General features: G+C 40.1%; 1 protein-coding gene across 2 annotated transcripts in view; it reads left to right on the top strand.

Moving 5' to 3' along the window:
• The first annotated feature begins 365 nt into the window (after positions 1-365).
• birc6 (baculoviral IAP repeat containing 6) overlaps positions 366-14733 on the top strand; it is a 78611-nt gene continuing 64243 nt past the window's right edge. For both annotated transcript variants that reach the window (XM_015050500.1, XM_015050501.1), the window contains exons 1-10: positions 366-792; positions 4289-4470; positions 5183-5320; positions 6639-6832; positions 7577-7688; positions 8489-8571; positions 8677-8902; positions 8991-9160; positions 10476-10534; positions 10685-12319. In XM_015050500.1, the coding sequence (XP_014905986.1) occupies positions 588-792; positions 4289-4470; positions 5183-5320; positions 6639-6832; positions 7577-7688; positions 8489-8571; positions 8677-8902; positions 8991-9160; positions 10476-10534; positions 10685-12319 (3004 nt within the window). In that variant the 5' untranslated portion in view covers positions 366-587. The remainder of the gene's footprint in view (positions 793-4288; positions 4471-5182; positions 5321-6638; positions 6833-7576; positions 7689-8488; positions 8572-8676; positions 8903-8990; positions 9161-10475; positions 10535-10684; positions 12320-14733) is intronic.

A 14733-nucleotide genomic window follows, 5' to 3' on the forward strand; every position in this document is an offset into this window, starting at 1 on the left:
TTTGCACCAGGGGAAAACAGGTTTATGTCAGGGGGTTAGTTCAGGGTATGTGTATTTCATGTTGCTGAGAGTTTTTACATGTAATAAAAACAAGTAAGCATGGCATAAAAGATGTTCTATCAGTTTTGCTAAGATACAATTATGATCCATGAACACATTAGTATATTGATAAAAGTATGTTATGTGATATAACAGTGGCATAAATGTGAAAATACACAATGACTAGTGTTAAAGGCAATTAAAAAATAATATAATGCATGGAGGTAATAATGATTTACTTGCGCAGTAAAAAAAATTTGTTCATCAGCTGTTCTCTCTATGGCTGTTCTCGTTTACTCTAGTTGTTCTCGCGAGATGTATTCAAGCGGTACGCTAGCTCCGTGTTCCTATGGTGTGAGTGACAGAGCCTAGCCTGGAGTTCCTCAGCGCTGATGGTGAATAGCCACCGCGGCTGTGACGGGCGGAGAAGAAGCCGCAGAAGGCTGGGGAGTGGCAATTCGGAATCTGCCCCTTAGATGAATTCAATTTAAGTTTATCGTCAGGTTCTAACAAACCAAAAAGAGGAGGAAGGGGAAAAAATAGGAAAGATGGCGGCCGCGGCCTCGCCGGGCTCGTCCACCTCCTCAGACTGGATTGTAGTGAGAGACGGTTGCCTGCGTTGCGACGAGGAAGGCCTGCGAAGTCTTTCCTACCACCCGGCCCTCAACGCTATCTTAGCCGTTACCAGCCGGGGAAGCATTAAAGTGATAGACGGAACTTCAGGGGCCATTCTTCAGGCTTCAGCACTGCACGGTAAGTACCGGAGTTCTCTGTCAAGCCCTGACAACAACACTTTCAGTTTTGACAAGCCAAATACAGTTTGTCAACAGACTGTGTAGGGACCAGCACCCTGGTGTGTTAGCTGCTCCCGGCAGCCATACAAGTGGCCTGTTGGGTTTTTGACAGCTGGGATTGTTACAGACTGTTCTGGCGGCGTAAAACAAAGCATCCTCAGCATCTTGACATAGGAACGATTCTCTTATCATTAACGTCTGTCTTTGGTGAATGGCATTCACTATTTGTCTCTATAGACTCAACATGACACCTCTGACTGTAGCTAATGGCTAGCTGTAGGACTTTGCACAGCGCTAACTAACCGGGCAATCTTCTAAAGTTCTGCCCGTCACACGCGGCCTGTGGTTAGGAAAATGGGTCCAGATGTAAACATTGGCAGTCGCTTAATAATGAATAAATGGAAACTGTAGGCTGTCTGAATTTGGTTTAGTTTAGGAAAGTGGTAATGCTTTTAGCCGCTAATGTATTTTGCTACTCGTCAGCCGCATAACTTCACAACTCAACGGCGAGAGTCAGTAGAAACTACCAGCGTGATTCCGATGTTACAGTCACACAATGGTGGACTGTAACATACCTGTAAAATAATAAATGGGAAGCTGTTCCTGCTATAACTTAGCATTTAAGCCTGTGGCCGATCGAAGACTGAATGCCAGCACTGAGATTACCAACACTTAATGTTAACACGTTTTTGTTGAGATCCGATCCGATCAGAAACCGTGTCCATCATTTTTTGTTTTCTGTAGTTACTGTCTGAAATTATGCCCAATAGCATTTTAACAGGTTATGAACTCCTATAGTAAAATACAGGAACTTTATTTAATCAGAACGCATTATGGATTTGGTGTAGCTTTTAAAACTATATATTTCATAAATCATATGTCATCTGATGGGTCATTCCTGCGAAAGCAAATGTTTGGTATGTCTAGTCTTTTATTTTATATATGTTTGAAGTGTGATGAAAAGCGTTATTGACAAGTTGATTTCTCAGTTTGATAAGACAACCATGATTACATGTTCATAAACCTGCAGATGGTATTTTACTGTAAAAGTCGGAAGTATTTTTTTTTAAGTTAAGTTCTGTATCTGGTGAATGTTGATGAAAAGCTGTGTGAGGTGGAAATATGGCAGACAAATCAAAACTTGAGTCAGTGTTTCAATGACAAGGCACCCTTGAATGATTGCAAAGGTGAGAAAAGATCATTTCTCCTGTTATGGTTTCTTGTCCAAGATAGCAATAATAACAACGTTCTACAGCATTAGATTTAACTTTTCTGGACGCTTTCTCTCACAAAATGTTGTAACATGAACCTAAAACTGATTTTAGATTCATATCCTAATTTTAAGAGGCAAATTGTTTATTAACAAAGTCTTTAAATGAAAACGTTGAACGATGTAATAAGTGATATATTCAAAATTTTCAGCATATTCATCAGCTGATGTCCTCCAGGCAGTCAGTGTGTACCTTCAGAGTTAATTCCAGTAGGAGATGTTAGAATACAGTCAAGTATTGTGAATTTGTGTTGAAATTATATGCTGAACATTAACTCTGTGGTCTAATTGGGTCAAAAACTGCTCTGTGTTGACCTTAAATATTGTGTTCACAAATATTATTGAATAAAGTAGTTTGAGAAGGGGGGGAACATGGAATAGAAACTTTTCCTATGTTTTAAGAAAAAACATACATGTTGATGTAATCTTATAGAGGGAGAATTCAGTGAAAAATCCATTTAGCTCTATTTGACTATGTTCCATCCAGAGTTCTCTCTATGTTCCAGTTTTACAAAATAATATCCACAGTTGTTTTACAAAGCATTTCCACCAGCTGTTGATATTTTATTTTATTTTTTTTCTAATGGATTCATGCAGTTGTAAATCAGATAAAAGAAAAACCTGCCTCGATGTTCATCAAGAGTTTTTCATGTAAATTTGCTCATTGGTCAGAACCTGTTTTGGTTCATGTTAATTGGGTCATTGAAAAAGCTGATGTTATTAATAGTTGTATAACCTGTTAACGAGCCTGCAGACTGCCTCTACTCTTTCCACTCGAAACTTTTATGTGCTGTTTGCAGCAACAGGTGGAGGAGGAAAAGCACTACTGTATGCACTTTATTAAAACAACTCTGGGATCTCATTAAAGACATTTAAAATGTTACAATAAAGTTTTAACAGTTTAGGTTGGCAGTTTTTAATTTGGATTTAAAACGCTGACGTTTTCAGATCATACGTCATCATGAGCTTAGTTTGGTTTTTGATCTGTCAGACATTAAACAAACAGTAAAAATGGCACACTTCAATGAGGATAAAATGTCTAATTAGCATCGGACTAAGAGAAACTGACTTTCTTTTGAAATTACCTTCAGTCAGTGCTGCTTACAGTTGAACTCATTGTCCACTGAAAACGTAGATGTTATTTCTGACTCTGTTCTTTAAACACTTGGCCTTTTTATATCTCCGATGGCTTTAATAAATCTTCTTTAACTCTGGTTTTCCAGAGAGATCGGCTTATCAGGGTTATGAAGGTAAAATGTAGTTAGTAGCATGTGGAGAATCATAAGCATTTTGACTAATATGGACTTACTCCACTTAGTATGTTAATGGAGTAAGTCGGTGCACTAAGGCTTTTATGAGTCTTTTATTTTGAAATTTTCAGTAAGCTTCATTTTAATTGGCCACACTAATCCCCTGTTTAACAGTAGCTTGGTTAAACCAGTTAGATAATGTCCAAAACAGCAATTACCTGCTGTGAAAAATGTGAAGGCTTTTATTTTGTAGAGAAAGTGTTGCTCCTATTTTGACAGTCCAAAGTGATTGTCAGTAGCGTCTCTGTAGTTCTAAATGCCAACTCAGCCCTCTTCTGTAGCAACTGAGCGTTCCGCCATCACTGAAGTTCTAAAGAGGAGCTCAAGGTGGAGAAAGTATTCTGTCTTTGTGAGACACCCAGTCAGTTTTTCTGAAAAAAGCAGTCCAAACAACCGGCTCCCGTTCAGGAACCGTGAGAGGTATTCAAAAACCGTTTGACGCATGTGAGAGGACTATTTCTCATCTCCGATAGTACTGCGATGCATATCTGTACCTCTCTCACAGTAATAGCACAGATGAGTGAGAGACGGTGTGCGCTGAGCTCTGAAATGTTTGAGAAAAGGATGAAAATGAATGGCTGGGAGCCTGAGGTTACCCTCTGATGCCAGTTCACTCTGAAGCACCTTGACAGAAAAACGTAAGCCCTAGAGAAACCCTGATGTGTCTCATACCGTACTGTCCACACAACATGGTGGCAGTTTTAATAACAATGGTAAGAACATATTTTTATGAAAATGTCATAGTCTATCTATAAAGCAAAACAGCCCCTCTAGGGTGACTCAGTTTATCTCTGTTCCAGTAGAGGTGGTGGATCGGAGCTTCCAGTTAGATCTGAAAGCTAACTGATTAATGTTATCCTGTCGTTATGTGCTAGCTAAACCAGGCGGCCGCGTCAGGTGCCAGTACTTCCCTGCAGTCGACAAGGTGCTTTTTGTGGACGACTACGCCGTGGGGTGCAGGAAGGACCTGAATGGCATTCTGCTCTTGGACACGGCCCTACAGCCGCCGGTGGCCAAGCCGGAGGATGTGGTTCAGCTGGAGCTGCCGGTCACAGAGGTGAGGCTGCACTGTCGCGTTCAGACAGGAAGTACTTGATGCTGTTGTTGTACCTGGAAGTTTGACGCTTATCATGTGTTTGTAAACATGTTGATCTTAGAGTTCTGTCTTTTGAAGTAAGAAATGTTTTACCAGATACATTTATTCAGTTATTGGGCTTAACTGATGCCTGATTATCAAGAAATATGAACGATTGAAAGGTTACAAATAACAAAGGTTATTTGTAGGAGAAACATTGAATCTCAGAGCAGAAACATCCTTCTGAAGGGAAGCAGACTACATCTGCATTGTAGTAGCATTTTTTTTTAAAGAACAGAGATTCAAGAGGAAGTTGGGTTTTTTTTACCCTCACTGAAAGAGGCTGAAAATAAGTCATCTCTGTCTTAAATCCAATATGTAAGATATTGTATTCCATTAGGGTTTATAAACATATTCACCTCTTTTAAGGCCTTTTAGCTGAATATCGTTTATTGGCATAACATGCAGTGACAGTCCATTATGATGCATCAATACTGGAAGAGCAAGTAGCTCAGATTATAACCAGTGCAAATTGAAGTCAAATTCTTAGATACTTTCACACGATTTATTTAGATGTGTTTACTCCTTGGCGAAGGAGGAGGAGGTGATTGATTTCAGTTCCCTACAAGAACTTGGACTTCATGAGAAAACAGGGCAGGCTTTTTTCCTAACAGAAATGTTTTTGTTTATTTAGGCGCAGCAAATGCTGTCTGCGTGTCAGGAGAAGATCGATGTGTCCAGCACTGAGGGGTATGAACTCTTCATCAGCCAGCTCAAAGAAGGTTTGAAGAATACCTCACATGAGACTGCGGCCAATCATAAAGTAGCTAAGGTAAGCTAATGAGAACAGAGTGTGGTATAAAGAGACAATGCAGCAAATTTCTGCTAAACATGTTGCAGTGTTGGTCACATTTATTGGCATCTCAGATAAAGACTTGTGAAAATCCTTCATATAAAAGTGCATATAAAACTATGAGTTCAACAATTTATTTCCCTTGTAACTTGAAGGCCTTTTCTCGAACCTCTTTCAAGACTTTTTTGTGCTTTTGACAAATGAATGAGGCTATGACGCCAGCTAAACCGCTAGTGGGCTGGTTTTGAAGAAAAATGAAACAAATAAATGAAGGGAAACCAAAGTGGTTTAAAACTCCCCTTATCGTCACCACAGGGGGGCAGAATAGCAGAAGCAGGAGAGCTCAGATGTAGCATATCAGCAGTATAATAAGTTTTTGTAAAAAAAAAAATATATAAGTAAAAATAAGCAATGAGGTTAACAACAGCCAGGGTAATGCAAGATTTGTTTGGAGGAGACAGACCAGGATCTAACAGAGCAGCTGTCTCCTGGCAACCCAGACTGGTGGGGCATCACTTGAGGGAAGTTTGATTGTAAATGAGAGAGGAGGGCTTTGCAAAGAAACTACATTTTTGTGGGATCTTTGTTTTTTGTGATATTATTTGAGTTGGTTGTTTTACAGATGAATGCTGATGTGACAAAACACTGTAGCTGATTCACCTGTAGCAGCAGCAGTGGTGGTATGAGCATGCTCTGAAACAAAGCGTCTATCCTGATGTGTTGGGTTTTGAAAAATGAAAGTTGTCTATATTGATGAACATTGCAGTTTGTTGGAAGAACAGAGAACTAAAATACTGTGTAGATACATTAAGTGGGTATAAACTTCATTCATACACAGTTAGTATGTTTTAATCCTATACAGTTTGGGTCATAAACTGTCCAATATAATGGTGAACATGTTTATTTAGCAAAAAATTGGCCAGTGGTGTCTGACATTCTTTGATATTGTGTCAGAATATTCTCATAAAATAAGGGAATAAGAATCACTGAGCCTAATTTGAGTGTTAAGTTTTTCGGTCTAGTCAAAGGCCAAAAGGTCGAAGAACAATGCTAGTTTTTACAATCCCAGATTGCATTTGCATGATTGGTGTGGCTACTTCAGGTGTTGAACGATCATAGCAGCAGGCTCTCTTCTTGTTTAAACCTGTTAAATTTTGATAGTTTGATTCTTGTTTTATGTGTACAAACTTGTTGAATAAATCAAACTTTGATCCTGGTTGTAACTTTATTTTATGATCACTGTTATTGTTCACCTTGTTTTTCTTCCTCTATCATTTTCTCTATTGCTTTTTTACAGTGGGCAACGGTCACTTTCCATCTCCCCCATCATGTGCTGAAGCTAGTGGCTGGAGCCATCGTCAGCGAGCTGAAGAAGATAAACCAGAACGTAGCTGCCTTGTCTGTAGCCTCCTCCATCATGGACAGGCTCTCCTACCTCTTGTCAAGCGCCAGGCCTGAGCTCGGGGTGGGCCCTGGACGCTCTGTAGATAGGTTAGGCCATTATATTTTTACCTTATGAGTCTAGGAATTAGCTTGTTTTGGGTGTTAAATGCTCAACTTTTCATAGAATTCCATTTAGCACATAAGCATAATTTAAAAATTTCAGTTTCTGTAATCTTTTGATGTAGCACATAAACACAGAAAGGTGCAGAATGTAACTTTTATAAATAATGTTTTTTTGTTTTTGTTTTTTTTACATATTTGTTAAAACTGTCACGTCATTGTGACAGTATGTTACCAGACAGAGAATCTGTAAAGCGATCCATCTCCTCAAAGCCAGGAAAAGGGTCTTAGCGCTGTCAATCAACCTTGTGTAATCAGTGCTAATGGTGGGGAAGCAACTTACTGTTACAGAGAAACTGTTTATCTGCCGTCATTGGTGGCTATGCTAACTAGCCTGAGCATTTACAACAGCATCTGTTGACGGGGAAAAACTGGCAGCACCGCATGAGATTGTGACTGACTGTGTTTGTTTAGCATTGGGAGATATTTTTCCCCTCACAGATAATCTGTCTTGTCACAACATGGTGACGGCGTCAAAAAGCATGTACAAAAATACATATTTTCTCTAAAAGTTACACACTGCAGGTTTATGGTTCCAACTTGCAGTGTATTTCAGGCAGCGTTGAACATATGAAGACAATTTCACATTCTGCAAATAAAAGCGATGCGCTGGTCATTTCCAGACCAGCAGTCAAAACACGGTTTGCTTCTAAAAAGCGTTGCTTTCCGCAGATCCCTGATGTACAGCGAGGCCAACAGGCGGGAGACGTTTACATCATGGCCACACGCTGGTTACAGATGGGCTCAGCCTGATCCGATGGCTCAAGCAGGGTTTTATCACCAGGTAACAGGCAGACACATTTTACTGTGCTAACATATCTAAACACCAGCATGTAGTGAAGCGAGTGTTTGCCTAATTGACAATGCAAAGCATCAAGGTGGTATTTGAGATAATGAGTCTATATATCTACACTAAGGCTGGACAATATGACTGAAAAACTTATAATGGTAAAAATGGTAAATGGACTGAACTTGTATCGTGCTTTTCTGCTAACTACTCTGTATGTTTCACTCGTGAGCTACTGAAATACATCAACTTTTCATAAATATTAAAATTTATTGAAAATGACTGTAGTTAAGGACTGCTAGAGTGATGCAGGTCATCCCTGAAATTCTGATTCATAGAATCTCAAATCTAAATCTGCACTGTGTCACAGAGAGTAAACACAATAAAAACATGCTTTATCTGCAGCATCGGTAATTAAAATGGCACATTACTGAAGTATTAAAATTTAATAAGATAGGTACACTTAATGATATTATATTAGCCATTAGGTAATCCATACATTTGTGTTTAGGTCAGGGGTAGTTATTAAGGAAAAAATATTTATCAGGACGAAATGACATAATTAGTGTAGCCATACTTTTGCAGAAGTTTGTAGCTTTTCTACTAGTGAAGCAAAGTTTGGGACGAGTTTTATTTTGGTTCCTGCTTGTTCAGTTAGTTCCATGGCCTCTCTTCTCCCACTCTTTGCATGTTGGACGTCGGTAGCAGCACTAAATTCAAACATCAGTCAGCAGTTAATATCCTTTCTATTTTTTATATTTACAAGTTTTATTGCCATTCTATCTTTCTGTCCACAGCCTGCCTCAACAGGGGATGACAGAGCTATGTGTTTCACCTGCAGTGTGTGTCTAGTCTGCTGGGAGCCGACGGATGAACCCTGGTGAGTGGAGTACAAATATTAATAGCAGTTAGCCGCCAGCTACAGTATCGACGTCGTCGTTTATGGATGCGTCACTTGCTAACAGCGCTTGCTTGTGTCCCCCAGGTCTGAACATGAGAGACATTCTCCCAACTGTCCATTCGTGAAAGGAGAGCACACTCAAAATGTTCCTCTGTCGGTAACCCTGGCGACCAGTCCAGCTCAGTTCCCCAATAGTCCTGACAGCTCAGACAAGATCGCCTGCTACGGATTTGGCAGCTGCCCACAGTTCCTAGCTGCTGCCACAAAAAGGGGCAAGATCTGTATCTGGGATGTTTCTAAAATGATGAAGGTAAGAGCTGTTAATACACGAATCTGACGTCTGACCTATTTTCACTGCGTTAGGTCTTTGGTTAGGACAGCAATTTTGTGCTCAACAGGTGCACCTAAAGTTTGATGTGAACCCATACGACCCGGCCATCCTCCGGCAGCTGATCCTGTGCAGTGGTGAGCAGGGCCAGCAGGCGCTGACCGAGTCTCGAAGGCCCACTCTCACTTGGTTGGAGGAGTCCTCTTCCTGCTCTGACCTGCCCAAGCTAGAGGGTGACAGGTAAGGCATAAGATAGTCTATAATGTCATACTGGCTCTATTTCGTGTTAGACACAGGAAATCATTTCTGCCTGTAGCCATTAGACTTTATAATGCCTAAGCCTGAGTACCTTAAATCTAATTTTTTCTGCACTCATTTATAGATTATTTATAGATTAACATACTTGCATGTGCTTGCTTGTTATTTATTTATATTCTATAAATCTATAACACAAGCAATTCTGTCAAAGAAATCATAACTGCAGTAAATAAAACAGATAAATAAAACAAAATGACTGTTTCAAACACTGTGACCTCCAAGGAAAAACAACATTCATCCTTTGCATTTTTTACTCATAAAATCAATAATGGTTATTAGTTTTTTGAGTTTCCAAATAGTTTTTTAGTTCATCTCATGTTCAAGGTGCATGGTGAGAAAATATTTTTTCTTAAATTTGTGACTCTAGAGAGCCACATATATTGAACTTTCTAGATGAAAGTTGTGTGCTTAAATTTAAAAAATCAAATCAAATATATTTTTTATACTGACAGCAATGTGAAAAAAATGTTCAGTATTGAATTTCAAGATTTATTCATAAAATGTATTAATAAACATACAGTAGCTGTTTATTAAATGTTTAGAAAATCTATTAATAGGTATTTTTATCAATACATTGTGCCACAATTGGCACTTTGGGGACATTTGTGATCTTTATGTGGCTCAAAATTAAAATTAGTTTACACTCCTGATTTAGAGGCACCAACTGAGAACTTCCAGAGCATGGATAACACAGTCACCACCCAGAGGCAAACAAATGTCGCCAGATTGAATACCTGTTTAAAAATTGAAAATTTAAATAATAATATGTCAAGTTGAAGAGGTTATAACAAATGTTGTTTAAAATGCTATAGCCTGGAGATCTGCAAGTTATTTAATTACAACCCGTTGGTGTTGAGTCCAGTCAGAGTATAATCGGTCATAATTATACATTCAAATTAAAAAATACTTTATTGATCCCAAATTGTAATTCAAAATACTGAACCTTTAGTAACATTCGGGTAAATGTTGTCATGTTTGCACTAGTTCTGACCAGCACTGTTAATCTAATATGGACGTTTAGTCACTAGCATTGCTTTTCCAATGTTAATAGTACTTTTTCTTTTTTTTTTTTTTAAATTAATGAACAGCGGTATGAAATTGTTCAACAAACCACAGGAAGAGCTAAAAGTTAAAATGACTGTAAAAACACACACACACACACACAGTCACACACACAGTGGCAACTGGTTTGAATTTATTGTCTCTTTTGTTCTGATGTTCTTAATCACTTTTTCAGTGACGACCAGCTGGAGGACTCTGACAGCGAGGAGCCTTCACGATCAGAATCGATAACAGGTAAGTAACTGTTGTTAAGGTGCTGCTTACCCTCAATGAAATACATCTACGTTTTTCCAGAGTCTGAGCAAAAACATTTTAAATTATCAAACGTCAAAGGTCTCACAATACAGTTTAAACAACCTCCCTACTGTATTGATCATGTTGCAGGTCAGCCATCCCAGTGGGAGAGCATGGACCTGAGTCTCAGTGTGACAGCGCTCAGTGTGCTACAGCAACCAGAGAAACTTCAGTGGGAAGTAGTTGCCAGTGTTTTGGAGGATACTGTCAAGGACTTGGAGGAGCTTGGTGCAAACCCCTCATTAAACCAAACAAAGGCCAACAGCCAGGCCAAACCAAAAGACAAGGTGCCTGACCACCACAACATTCCCTTTCCCTGCTTGCTAGCTGGAGGCCTTTTAAGCTACCGCTCAGCCTCCATAACCCCCATGGCTGTTCCACCATCTCCCTCAACTTCAACACGCAGGACCACTGATGGTCCACTAAGGACTCAGGCTGCTGAGCCGCATGCTGCATCTCTACAGGAACATGGTCCAATGGAGATAGATTCTTGCCACCCTCAGTCTGGTACCCAAGAGCAAGGCTTCTCTAACTTGGCAGGTTCTCAGCTGCTGAGTCCCTCCTCTATGCCAGCTGTGCGCAGGACTGTACCTGTGCTACTGCTATATAGTATTAGAGAGGTGGATGACAAATCCTCAGGGCAGGTATTTGCTCAGATGAACAATTTAATGAGCAAGGGTCTACACGAGGAAGGCTTTACTGTGCCACAAATCATTGAAATGGAGTTTGATACACATGAGCAACTACTTCTTCAAGACCCTCCCATCACATACATCCAGCAGTTTGCTGATGCAACTAACCTAGCAGGGATAGATGGGCATGTGGACAAATGGAACACACTGGCAGCAGCAACTGTCTCCAACCTCCCTCGACCCGGAACCCTGGTACAGTGCTTAAGGCTTCCGAAGCAGCTGGAAGAAGAGAATCTCTTTGTGGACTCCATAATGCCGTGCTGGGACGGGGTGCACCTTTTGGTTGGTCTGAAGCCTTGTGGTTTTGAGTCTCTAAGTGCTTCAAACCAAGTTGAGGCTCTTAACAATCTAAACCGCCTACACTCAGCCCTTTGCAGCCAGCGCGAAACAGACTCCCTTCGCCCGTTGGCCAATGGAATGGAAGGCCATCACCCAGGGGGGTCTCCACCTCAGACCCCCTTCATAGTACCTCCAGGAAACCACCAGCAGCAGCAGGAGAGGTCCCAGAGTCGTGGGAGTGGAGGGGGCTATCTCGCACTTTACAAGCTCAACTACTCCACCCGGATTGTCACTCTGGAAGAGGAGCCGATCAAAGTGCAACAAATTTGGGACCCTTGTGATGCCATTACTTCTCTAATTTTGCTCCCCCCGGATGTGCTTGACAGCAGAGAAGATGAGAGTGAAGAGGCCTCCGAAGAATCACTCCTTTCATCTTCAAAAAACGGTTTTTCTGGGCCGGGGGCAGAAATTGAGACTGCATGTGAAGCGGGCGCAACTGGAAGTGCTGGTAACATCACCAGTCCTTCCACCTCTGCCTACAGCCACAAGGAATGCAAGAAGGTAGAAATGGCAGGTCTAGGACACCTGGTGGTCACCACACAGGCTGGCTTTATCATGATATTGGACCTGTCCACTTTGGAAGTTCTGGCGAAGGTGGAACCACCCAAAAAGGATGGGTCAGCTGAGGAAACTGACCCATTTGTCTCTGTGACGTACTGTTCTGGAACAGACCGCCTTTGTGCCTGCACAAAAGGTAAGGATTGTTTTCTGTTCTTGGATATTTCTGTCAGCACAGTTTTTACTTTTAAGATGGAGTGACTGTTTGGAGAGTGATTTAGACTGCTGAACTTCTACTTGAAAATAGTCTAGACTGGCCTTAAGGGTGAAAAAAAGAAAGACATTCAGACTCTCATAATAGGTCAATCATTCACACATGTCCTAAGCATAGCTGCGCTGAGATATAGCAAGAACATATACATACAACTTAAAAAAATTAGTGGTTTCATCAAATTAGTAAATGGGTAGAAGACCTTATGTAAAGCTTTGTGTTGCTTGTATACTATGAGGAAGTCTTCAGTTGGGTTTCAACACACCAAAATCATTCCTTCCTAACCACAAAAATAACCATGTTTCAGACAGAGGTATGCTGTAGCACCATAATTCTTCTTTTGCATTGAAAACCAGTTTCCACTATCCTGATAGGAAACCAGCCCCTTGTTCTATGCTTTGCTTCATGCCTGTGTCGGATTTGCTAATGTTTGGTTGAGATATATATCCAGCTCTGTGAAATTGTGTGCGCTGTAAACAACTATTCCCCACTGCGAAGAGAGAAGTATTGAGTCAAACTATATCTTTTGCCAGTAATAAAATGCCTTAAACATTCATATTGGTCCAACTTTAATTGTTCAATATTTGCAAGTGTGACCAACATGGACTGAATGGCTTCTTTCACTTCCTCCGCTTCAATTACTAAAGCTCAACACAGACTACAATTCTAAAACATGTACATTATCATTCACAACCCCTCCTTTTGTTCACTGATCGTCCCGGTTGAAATTCTACCAGAGGAATCAAATTCAGTGTGAGAAATCTCAGATGGAGGACTGAAGGGAGATGAGAATTGAGCAGAATTGTGTACGCAATGGCCAGGCTAAGTTTTCTCAGGTCTTTGTTCTTAAAGACCCAATAATTTGATTGTTGGTTTCTCATTTTAGAGTGAAGGGGAAGAAAATGTTTCTCTTCTGCTCTAGCTCCAAAACCGAACTTCAATATTGCAGTGTAGCCCAGATTTAGCCTTCAAAAATCCAATCTATGCATTTTTTAAGCTTAAAATTTAGGTGGATTCCTCGAGGCTATGTTTTCCACATGTTGCAGAGTCTTCCGGTCTGTTCCACTGCAATCTGTACAAAATTGTGAGGGAGTTTGTGAAAATCCTCTCAGTAGTACCTTGGTAGATTTTGAGAATCAATAGAGAAAGTGCATCCTTTGCTGAGTCTCCTTGGGCAGGTGTGTGTAGTCTTATAACTCCAGAGGAAAACCTTAGGGGTGTGAACTGAAAAGACGGTAGAGTTCCTGATCCACCTCATGAGGTTGAAGTGGTTGCTCTGACTCAGGCTAAAATTATGTAGTTAGTAACTCCTTCCTCATTATTCTGGAATGTTTACTTGATGCTGATAAATCAATTTTTTTCTTTTCTCATTGGTTAAATAATTTAGCTGGTTTTAATTAAGTTAGTAGGGATGTAATATCTTGTGATATAAAAACATCAAATATTTCCCACTGAGGGGACTGTTAGTCAGTGTCTTTGCCTGATCAAGTTGTAGAAGATTCCCCGACTATTTTGTGTCTGAAAGAAAGCCCGAACTCCAGGGCCAATCTGTTCGAATCTTCATTGTATCTGTATAGGCTTTTTTTCACTGTGAGATGAATACATGGACGTCTGTAGTTGAATGGGGTATAACCTGAGACTCCCTCTTTGGTATATCAAAGTACAATACTGTATTTTAAGGTTCACATCTTCCAAAGCTTCAAATCCATCCGTCCGTCCGTCCGTCCGTCCGTCCACCCATTCACTCATCCCTAGTGGGGACGCGAAGGGTGCTGCTGCTTATCTCCAACTAGCTAGAAGCTTCCAACTATTTTCCTAAATCTTTTATTTTTAATCACAGCAGAGCTAAAGTGCATCGGTGTACTAAAATATTTTATATGTAAATGTAAAATTTTCCCAATTTTACCAGAGATTAATTCAGGATGTTGCAATTGTTTTTGGAGTAAAAAAAAAAAAAAAAAGAAAAAAAAGACAATATAACCATTTACTGTTTATCCAAAAATCATTTTAAAAATATTTTAATTCCATAAATGCTCGCTCAGCTGTGAAAGGCAGTTATGCTTATTTTGTGAGACCTGGAATTTGAAATATTTAAGTATCTCATGTTAGCATAACTTCAGTTCCTGAAAAGTTCCTGGATGTCATCTGTTGTTACTTTGTGACTGATTTTGGACAACTTTACACATCAAGCTCCAAAACATAAACTATACCTTTCTACATAGTTACGGCTTACATCCTGGGGTATGGTTAACAGAACTGAATAGGTCAGCAGTACTATGTCATCAATGGACAAGTAGGATTGTTGTGCTACTGTTTTGTAACCATTTAGTTCATTAGTT

The sequence above is a fragment of the Poecilia latipinna genome, unplaced genomic scaffold (assembly GCF_001443285.1).
Source record: "Poecilia latipinna isolate Pla-1442-1.1 unplaced genomic scaffold, P_latipinna-1.0 Scaffold995, whole genome shotgun sequence".
NCBI classification, from domain to species: Eukaryota; Metazoa; Chordata; class Actinopteri; order Cyprinodontiformes; family Poeciliidae; genus Poecilia; species Poecilia latipinna.